The sequence below is a fragment of the Petromyzon marinus genome, chromosome 5 (assembly GCF_048934315.1).
Source record: "Petromyzon marinus isolate PM22_M1 ecotype Great Lakes invasive population chromosome 5, UKy_Petmar_22M1.pri1.0, whole genome shotgun sequence".
In the NCBI taxonomy this organism is placed as follows: Eukaryota; Metazoa; Chordata; class Hyperoartia; order Petromyzontiformes; family Petromyzontidae; genus Petromyzon; species Petromyzon marinus.
The window spans coordinates 8,079,713-8,090,420 of record NC_133671.1 but is presented as its reverse complement, the minus strand read 5'-3'; the positions used below and the strand labels follow the sequence as shown (position 1 = coordinate 8,090,420).

At 49.1% G+C, this 10,708-nt stretch overlaps 1 protein-coding gene across 4 annotated transcripts in view; it reads left to right on the top strand.

Moving 5' to 3' along the window:
• Positions 1-7,307: 7,307 nt before the first annotated feature.
• Positions 7,308-10,708, top strand: part of LETMD1 (LETM1 domain containing 1) — a 31,059-nt gene continuing 27,658 nt past the window's right edge. For 3 of the 4 annotated variants that reach the window (XM_032946794.2, XM_032946796.2, XM_076061138.1), the window contains exons 1-2: positions 7,308-7,472; positions 10,172-10,332. In XM_032946794.2, coding sequence (XP_032802685.2) covers positions 7,351-7,472; positions 10,172-10,332 — 283 coding nt within the window. In that variant the 5' untranslated portion in view covers positions 7,308-7,350. The remainder of the gene's footprint in view (positions 7,473-10,171; positions 10,333-10,708) is intronic. The other variant, XM_032946797.2, reaches the window with a different exon arrangement.

The following is a 10,708-nucleotide window of genomic DNA, read 5'->3' as shown; positions in this document are numbered from 1 at the left end:
TCCATCGTCCCTTTGATGCGGTGAAGTTGTTCTGTCCCCTTAGCAGAAAAACACCCCCAAAGCATAATGTTTCCACCTCCATGTTTGACGGTGGGGATGGTGTTCTTGGGGTCATAGGCAGCATTCCTCCTACAAACACGGCGAGTTGAGTTGATTCCAAAGAGTTCCATTTTGGTCTCATCTGACCACAACACTTTCACCCAGTTGTCCTCTGAATCATTCAGATGTTCATTGGTAAACTTCAGACGGGCATGTATATGTGCTTTCTTGAGCAGGGGAGCCTTGCGGGCGCTGCAGGATTTCAGTCCTTCACGGCGGAGTGTGTTACCAATTGTTTTCTTGGTAACTATGGTCCTCCCACCGACACCTTCTCACCAAGCTGCTTGGCAATGGTCTTGTAGCCCATTTCAGCCTTGTGTAGGTCTACAATCTTGTCCCTGACATCCTTGGAGAGCTCTTTGGTCTTGGCCATGGTGGAGAGTTTGGAATCTGATTGATTGATTGCTTCTGTGGACAGGTGTCTTTTATACAGGCAACAAGCTGAGATTAGCAGCACTCCCTTTAAGAGTGTGCACCTAATCTCAGCTCGTTACCTGTATAAAAGACACCTGGGAGCCAGAAATCTTTCTGATTGAGAGGGGGTCAAATACTTATTTCCCTCATTAAAATGCAAATCAATTTTTTAAAATTTTGACATTAGTTTTTCGGGATTTGTTGTTGTTATTCTGTCTCTCACTGTTCAAATAAACCTACCATTAAAGTTATAGACTGATCATTTCTTTGTCAGTGGGCAAACGTACAAAATCAGCAGGGGATCAAATGCTTTTTTCCCTCACTGTAGTGTGGGTGATTTCAGGATTGTCCATGTCCTGACATAGCCTGACAAATGGGAAACGGTTTTGTATGCTGTCCCCTCAACGTGCATAGCACCAGGTCAAAGACTGTAAGGACTTTTAGGGCAAGATTCCCATTTATATACTGCATCTCAATCAGCTCAAACCTCCCTAAATCACGTGACTTATGTGCGGCCACTCCCACTCTGAAACCGTCCCCTTTCTACGCCGTCCCCTTGAAAAATCAGATGCGACTCCGTGCAGCAGCGTTGAGGCTCATATGGGGCCTCTTCCCCGCTAACCACATCTCTCCTAACCCCTTTTTACACCATTTCTATGTTCCTTTTCCTACCCTTTTCTCCTATTTCCCACCTTTCTCTTAACCTTCCCGTTCCAATTTCTTTTTCCATGCATTACCTTCTTGACTCGCTTTTGCGGCCGTCTGGAACTCTCTTCCGATTAGAAAGTCACGAGCTATGCAATTTAAAATCTAGATTTAAAACGCATTTCTTTAGAATTGCTATTTGTGTTTAGTTTGTTGATTAGCACGGTTGGCTACGTACGGTGCCAAAAGTTGAACGTACATACGAGTCTACTCCCCTTCCCATGGTATTCCACAGGTAAAAAGGTTTTATACTGATCAGTTATCTTAACACAGTGGCCGAAACACATTGTCTTGACGATTTGTTCCATTCTTATTCACGATGGACAACTATACATCCACAACTTAGTTCATCACGGTGTCTCTCAGGGATCAGTATTAGGCCCCATCATGTTCTCTGTCTATTTGGCCCCACTTGCAGCTTCCTTACGACACCAAGCGCTCAGCTATCACAGCTTTGCAGATGATGCTCAGATCTAACTACAGGTGGGATTTGATGGTGCATCTTCAGGTTAATTTTTAGCACAGTCAATTTCTCATGTCAAAGCCTGGATGTCTCGAATCTTGCTTAAAATTTAATGATAAAACACAGGATTTTTTTTATTTTAATCAGTACGCTCCATCAGGTATCCAAATAAATCCCTCTTAACTTGGTTATTGATGGTTGGAAATTCTATCAAACACATGAGGTCAACAATCTTGGTGTCCTTCTAGATCAAACTTTATCCTTTTAGCCCCATGTCAACAGAAACGTGAGAACCTTTTTTCCACCTGAAAAACACATCCGGCTCTGTCACATCTTTAACACTGCACACTGAAGGACTGATCCACGAATTTTTCTCCCGCATTGACTACTGTAATGCCCTGTTTTTTCGAACCCCGAGCAAGCTCCTAAAGGGGCTGCAGTAGTTAGCACCCTAGCGGTCACCAGGGTGATAACTGGTACACCCTTAAAGGATCATATCACACCTGTGCTCCTGTTCTTATCACTGGCTCCCTGTCCATACCCGTATTGGTTTTAAGATACTCTTGCTGGTGTAATGAGATAGTGACATCTACTGGTTGGAAAAGAGAAGCACGGGTACAGGCACCATTATAAACATTATCCAATCTCCTAACGGAGAGGTATCTAGGCAAAAGGTGAAGGGCGGGGCCGGCCGAGAAACTCCACGGCCTTCCCCGGGACGCCGTCAGCCAGTGGCGAGACCGGGAGTGGACGGGCGGAACCCCGCCGTGTGATCGACCGTGTGTGTAGTCTGCAGAACATTAATATATAAGTGTGTACTTGGAGAGGAAGCCGATAACGTTGGCCTGTGCTGTGCCCATACGTAGAATAAAGTAGAGTACCCTCTACATGACGTGTCGCGGAAGTCGCTCATTACACTGGTATTCATGCCCTTAAATGGACTTGCTCCTCCCTACATTCATGACCTCCTTCAGCCATGTATATTCCAACAAGATCCTTAAGATCCTCAGATTATGCATTGCTCACTGTACTATGATCTAGGCTACACACTTGGGGTGATGGTGCCTTTGCAATTGTGGCACCTAAACTCTGGAACTCCTTTCCCTTCGAGGTCAGGATTTCTAAGACACTACATATCTTGACTAAAATATATCTGTTAAAAATGGAATTCTCTCTTTAGTTATTTTCAAACATCTTTCTCACTTCTTCTTTCCTCGGTTGATGTTAACGACTTCCATATTTTCATGCATAGTGCCCTGAGAACAATTGTATAAGGGCGCTTTATACATTTAAATTCTTATACAGTGGTACCCCAGAGATCGAACTTAATTCGTTCCAAAAGGCAATTCGAACACCGATTTGTTCGAACACCGAATTAATTTTCCCCATAAGAATTAATGTAAATGACATTAATTGGTTCCAGACACAAGTAATCTCTTGTTATAAAGCATTTTTACACGAAGTTTACAGTAATTACATGCATAAAATCATACAAAAAAACAAGAAACACAAAAAATTAATAAATGAATAAATATATGGAATAAATGAAATAAATTAACATTGAACTTCACTTTACCTGTAGTAAGGAGAGTTGATGGCTTGAGTGGAAGGTGGTGAGGAGGAGGAGGTGGTAAAACCTTTGTCTGTGCAATCGTCATGCACGCTGGGCCATACGCGTCTCAGCCGTGTACAGGTTCTTTCAAGTCGCGATTGCCCGTTCGACCTCCGAATTTCGTTCGGTTTACGGGGCAAAAAATGTTCGTAAATATCGTTCGAACACCGATTTGTTCGAGTTCTGGTGCGTTCCATCTCCGAGGTTCTACTGTATTATTATTCAAGGAGACAACCGCTCTCTAGTGTCCTCCTCGGTGTGTGTGTGTGTGTGAGGCACACAGTCGGAAACGAGGCAGTTGCAGGAGGCACCTTTTCTTTTATTCCGTTACACCACTCCGGCCGTTCACACTCGCACGGATCGCCTCCTCTCTCAAGCACATTGCCGTACAGCCCGGCCTATACACGACCCTGACCGCGTTGCACCGACGGCGTCAACCGAGACAGCCAACTACTGTCCGGCCGCGCAATGATCGGGCGAAGGCGGCAGTGACGAAGGTGGCCAAGACGATAGCGACGACGAGACGAGTCCACTCCCTGAATCGGCAGCCGGGAGCTCTCGCTCTCAGCTGATTTTATTCTACTCAGCACGGCCTGGCTCCGCCCTGGCCACGCCTCCTTTCTCGAACCTACTAGCGGGTTCTAGGGGCCTCCCGATGAGGTCTACCATGACCCTTGCTCCGGTTCCTCCGCCCTGCCGGCACACCCGTGTATATGCTCGATGGCATGTGCGCTAACTCTCCACCACAGTTGCTGCTGCTGGACAGCAGTCGGCGCTGTGTCACTACACATGCACATCAAAGCAGGCACACACATCACCGCCCATCACTCACGCCCTCTGCCACACACCACTTCGTGTCACTACGGCGGCACTCTTTGCTTTCACAGATCAACTTGGTTCATGCTTTATGCTCAGTCTGCTGCTGTCTTTTATCTACAATGCATGCGATGATGAATAATGATGATATGCTGGTGATGGATTGATGCTTCTGATAATGATGTTGCTACTGATGATAATTGCTGATGTTGATAATTATAAATCGTGCTGAAATTTGCTACTGCTGCTGATAATTTCTCATTATGCAGATTGTTGCTGTGAATGATAATTGTTGCCGCTGATGGTGATGATTGCTGTAGTTTATGATAGCTGGTGATGATTGCTGATGATGGAGACTGATGATGATGATAATGGTTGCTGCTAATTATTATTTTTTATTGCGACTGATGATGATTTCTATGAATGATGATGATTGCTGGTGATGATCATGTTTGCTGCGAATAATGATGATTGCTGGTATTGATGATGATATTGATTCATACCTGTCAACCCATCCAGTTTACCAGTATTTTTGTGTAGTGACATATGACGTCACTACTGTATCGGGTCTGTATACACATGACGTCATTGCTATGTTGGGTCTGTACACACATGACGTCACTGCAATGTTGGGTCTGTACACGTGACGTCACTGCCTGTCCGGTATGGAGGCTGTTGATGGGTGCCACGGGGGTTGTGTCAGGCCCTGACACTCCGAGTGACCCCGGCTGGACACGTGACCGGATCAGGAGGGGGCCAGGGGCCCTGGGGGACCCTGGGGGTCACGTGGTCGGGGAGTGGAGCCTTCTCGTGGGTTCGAGAAGGAGGGCATGGCCAGGGTGTGGCCAGCCACGCCAGAGAGGTTTATAAGCGGGCTCAGCGCAGAGAGCTGGGTTGTGAAGACTTTGAAGGAAGAAGCCTCCAGTCATCGTGGCCAAGCAGAAGCCCTCCTGGCTTGGCCACGCCAAGTAGTACCCGAGTGTTAGCGGGAGTATGACGGTGGTCACCACCTTATGTGTAGGGTGTGTTACAGTTGTGTTGCAGTTGTGTTAAATAAATAGTGTTGCCTCCACACGAGTGTGTGCGCCTCTATTGATCCATTACACTTGTACAGGGACATTTAGTTTTCAGGTCCGTACGGCGTACAGCCGTCTCAATAAGGGCAATATTTTTTGTCAATTTGTTCGTGTTTCAAAGTCGGTATGCACTGCTGTAGTGATGGCAGGTGCCACCACAGTCAGTATGCACTGCTGTAATCATAGCAGGTACCACCACAAGCGGGATGCACTGCTCTAGTGATAGCAGGAACCACCATAGTCGGTATGCACTGCTGTCGTGAAAGCAGGTGCCACTACAGTGTGTATGCACTGCTGCAGTTAAAGCAGGTACCACCAAAGTCAGTATGCACTGCTGTAGTCATAGCAGGTGCCACCACAGTCAGTATGCACTGCTGTAGTGATAGCAGGTACCACCACAGTCAGTAGGCACTGCTGTAGTGATAGCAGGAACCATCAAAGTCGGTATGCACTGCTGTAGTGAAAACAGTTACCACCACAGTCAGTATGCACTGCTGTAGTGAAAGCAGGTGCCACCACAGTCGGTATGCACTGCTGAATTGATAGCAGGAACCATCAAAGTCGGTATGCACTGCTGTAGTTAAAGCAAGTACCACCACAGTCAGTATGCACTGCTGTAGTTAAAGCAGGTACAACCAGAGTCGGTATGCACTATTGTAGTGATAGTAGATACTGCTATCGAGTTGGTAGATACTACTATACAGTTAGTAGATACTACTACAGTCAATAGCTACTAGAGTCAGTAGATACTGCTATAGAGTTAGTAGTTACTACTATAATCAGTGGATACTACTATAGTCAGCAGATACTACTATAAAGATAGTACTGTAGTTACTATCTTGATTTGAAGCTTTCGTGACTGCAGGGATCCATACTCTTTGATTCTTTCGGTAAAGTCACGTAGGTATAAAATACTACTATAGAGTCGGTAAATACTCTGTAGGGCCAATAAATGCTACTACTACGGTAATTCGTTACTGCTACAGTTAGTAAATACTACTAAACAGTCAGTAGCTACTACTGGCTCAGTAGATACTACTTTACAGTCAGTAGATACAACTACAGAGTCAACAGATACTACTTTGTTGTATGTAGGGTGTGTAGGTATATATACCTATGTGGGAGTAAAGATATTTTTGAGGTGGGGGGGGGTCGACAATTTTCGGAAACCTTTTAGATCAACTATTTACCCCCCACTTTCTATAACTTTTTGGACTTGTGCAAGCCTCTTATAATTGTGTTGGTGGAGAAATGGACAAACGGCCTACCGGGCTTTCACAATACCTTAGCATCTGTGTATGTATAGGTAAGCTTTTTAAGATAAGTTTTGAAATATATTTTTCGCCCGAGCAACGCCGGGTACTTCCCGCGATTACATATATATAAACCTTGCTAATAAAAATTTGCGATGCAATGAACAATTAATTTTGGCGAATTAACTCCCATGAACCGCATAGCCGGGGCGGGGGGGGGGCATGGGGGGGCATGGGTTGAGGGGCATGGGGAGTATGGGGGGGCATGGCGTGGGCATGGGGGTGGGATATGGGGGGGCATGGGGGGGGCATTGTGGGGGGGGGGGCATGGGGGGTATGGGGGGGCCCGGGGTGGGACATGGGGGGGCATGGGGGGGCATTGTGGGGGGGGGGCATGGGGGGTATGGGGGGGCCCGGGGTGGGACATGGGGGGGCATGGGGGTGGGGGCATGGTGGGAGGGGGGGGCATGGTGGGAGGGGGGGGGCATGGTGGGAGGGGGGGGGCATGGTGGGAGGGGGGGGGCATGGTGGGAGGGGGGGGGGGCATGGTGGGAGGGGGGGGGCATGGTGGGAGGGGGGGGCATGGTGGGAGGGGGGGGGCATGGTGGGAGGGGGGGGCATGGTGGGAGGGGGGGGCATGGTGGGAGGGGGGGGCATGGTGGGAGGGGGGGGCATGGTGGGAGGGGGGGGCATGGTGGGAGGGGGGGGCATGGTGGGAGGGGGGGGCATGGTGGGAGGGGGGGGCATGGTGGGAGGGGGGGGCATGGTGGGAGGGGGGGGCATGGTGGGAGGGGGGGGCATGGTGGGAGGGGGGGGCGGACACCCGAGCGAGCAAATTGCAGGTCTGCTCCTCTGTGTGGCCACGTGCGTCGCGACGTCATCGCCGACACGGAAGCGGCCCCCGCGAAGGCGATGGCCGCCCACGTTGGCCGCTCCGCGCTCCGCCGCGGCTGCTGCTGCCGCTGCCCTCCCCGCCGCGGCCTCCCTCTCCTCCTCGTCTCCTCGCCCGGGCCGCGCTGCCCTCGTCTGCCCAGGTACTTGGCTGTGCCCCCCCCAACTCCCTAGGGGCAGCGACAACCGCCTCGAGGAGGGGTTCCGTGCGAGGCGACGCGCGGTGACCACGAGTTCAAGGTGGCATTGGAGACGTCCACGTGCGTGTGTGGTTGTGTGTACGGTACACATACACCACACACACACACCACACACGCGTGTGTGTAATGTGTACGGTACACACACACCACACACACACACACCACACACGCGTGTGTGTAGTGTGTACTGTACACACACACCACACACACACACCACACACACGTGTGTGTGTAGTGTGTACGGTACACATACACCAGACACACACACACCACACACACCACACACACACCACACACACCACACACGCGTGTGTGTAATGTGTACGGTACACACATACCACACCACACACACACACCACACACACACACCACACACACTCGTGTGTGTGTGTGTGTGTAGTGTGTACGGTACACATACACCACACACACACGTGTGTCTCTGGTGTATGTGTACGGTACACACACACCACACAACCACACACGCGTGTGTACAGTGTGTACAGTACACACACCACCACACGCACAAATGCGTGTGTACAGTGTGTAGCGTGTGTACAGTGTGTAGGGTACACACCACACAACCACACACACGTGTGTGTACAGTGTGTACGGTACACACACACACACCGCACACACACCGCGCACGTGTGCGCGGTGTGTGTACGGTACAAATCGCACACACACACACGAGGGGTTGGTGGGTCACACACGAATGTTGCGAAACTCCCTTCCCGTGGGCGTCGAGGGGGTGCTGCGCGCTCGCCTTTCAGCACCCCCCCCCACTCTCTCTCCCCCTATCTCTGCCCCCTCCCCCCATTGTCTAACGCACTCGCGTTTAACACATTCTCCTGCGGGGGGGAGCTGGTAGGAACGTTGGGCTGCTCGGTCAATGGCCAGAGTCAACAACGGCGGCACCACGTGGTGCATTCCGCACAATATGCCCCACTGTGAGGGCGGGCACAAGCCGGCGTGAGTAGGTTAAACGTTGAGTTTTATAAGGGCACCACGGGGTGACCAGCCCCTCCCCACCCAGCCCCACCCCTCCCACCCCTCTCCTACCCAACCCCACCCCTCCCATTTTTGGATGCACGACGGACGGACGGACACAATAATCCCCTGTGGGCTGCTGGTGTAATAACCAGGAGGTTCCTACTACCACTACTTGCACTACTTGCGGTGCTTTGCTCCTACGCCTGCGCTGGCTGCCCCGCCCATGCAGCTTACGATGCCGCAACACACAAGCTGTCGTCATCAGGTGGGACAACCACGGCAAGAGAAAAACCGCTGCTGTGGTTGTCCCACCCGATGACGGTTGCTTGTGTGTTGCGATCGAAACGTCGTGTGTTCTGTTATTTTTCTACCCACGTCACTTTACCGAAAGAACCAAAGCGTGTGGATTCCTGCAGTCACGAAAGCTTCAAATCAGCTTTGCTCACTTTGAAAGCCATTATAAGCAGCTGCATTTGGAGGCTTGCCCCCTCTTTTCTCTCCGCCTGATGAAGACCGCTTGTGTTGCGACCGAAACGTCGTGGGTTTTGTGCTTTTATTATTTTCAAATTTTAAATTGTATTTAATTTTATTATTTCACATTTTATTTGTTATCCACGTGACTTTTTACCGAAAGAACCAAGAATATGAATTCCTGCAGTCACGAAAGTTTTAGGTCAAGATGCAATGTGCATTGTCTGTGCACCCTATACTGCGTACAGTTGAGCCATTGTGCTGTCGGCAGATCTCAGAGCGAAATGTGTACTGGATATAGATCGCGTACAGTTGTCACCGCACGGCAGCCCTTTTGATACTCAAATAAAAAGGTCTCAAACTAAAGCGGTCGTAAAGGTAATCGGGTCATCAACTTACTTGTTGTGCTGCCATCAACAGGCCCCTCGCTGACCTGGACTCTTTAAATAGCGAGGAAGGGCAACTCTGAGTTACCCAAGAAACCCCACGCGTGTACTGGGGAACAACGCACAAACAACAATCCATACACGGTAGATCAGCATCCTACTTGCTGTACCGCTATCTGCTGGCCACCTTACGGCCCAGTAGGTTGGGCTTCTTACGTCATTGATCTTGGGGAGATCCACGAACTCCACCTCCCAAGGTGCCGGTGTGCAGGTATGTGCGGCTGCTAGGGTTGCAACCCCAAGGTGTCAACGGGTGGAACTGCATTTTAAATGTATTGGCTTGAGTGGTGGATTACTGCACAAGTAGGTCAGGTAGCAACCATCTCCACCACACTTGGGCAGATGTTGGATTGCAGCTGGAGATTGTGTCTCATCGCGTGACTTGGTTAGAGCTGGGCTCTCCTGTAATTCAAGTAATCAATGACCAATTATCAGTTCGATTACTCGACTAAATCAGACAATTTGAAAGTAGTCTGAGAACAAAAATCTCTGTTCCCACGTGTTCTGCTGGACAAGGAGGTGATGGGCAGGGCTTTGTGACATTGTCAGCCACGTCACTCTGGTGTTGGCTTGTAGGGGTTTCCCTGCTTTCAATGCAGGGAGGCCCCACTATTAAAAAAAAAAGTGTCCAAATAATTCACGAAAAAAATGAGTAAATTTTGACTCGGTTAATTGACTGAATGAACCAGTCTTCCCAGCTCCAGATTAATTTAAAATTATGTTGATGTTTTTAAGCAGACTGGGATTCTTGGTGCCTTCGAGGAGCATCACATCAGCTGACAAGGACCTCGCCAGTGCCGTCATGTCCAAGACCAAGAAAGCGAACACCAGATATGAGGATTTCCTGCTCCGCAATTTCCCCAACTTCTACAGACTCTATTCCACCTTCATGAGAGGTAAGTGCCATCGCGTAATGTTTTTTTACCTACCATTTGATAAAACTAGAGGAAAAGGATTTCTGTGTTGCTGCTCCACGTTTCTGGAATACCCTTGCCACCCCATATCCAGCTTGGTTACCTCTCTTCATTTTTTATTTCCTTATCAGACCAAAACACAGAGTATACTAACTAATCTTGGACAAAACCACATACAATAACAAAATTCAGAACCTACTTAATGATGGTAGCTATACAAAAATTTTAAGAGATCCCACCAACAGCCTTGTTACGAAAACCAACATCATCACCGATTCGACATCTTTAATCGAACTAACCAAGCGGTTCTCCTTAAAACCTTCTGCTGCTAGACCACCCAGATTGTATGGCTTACCAA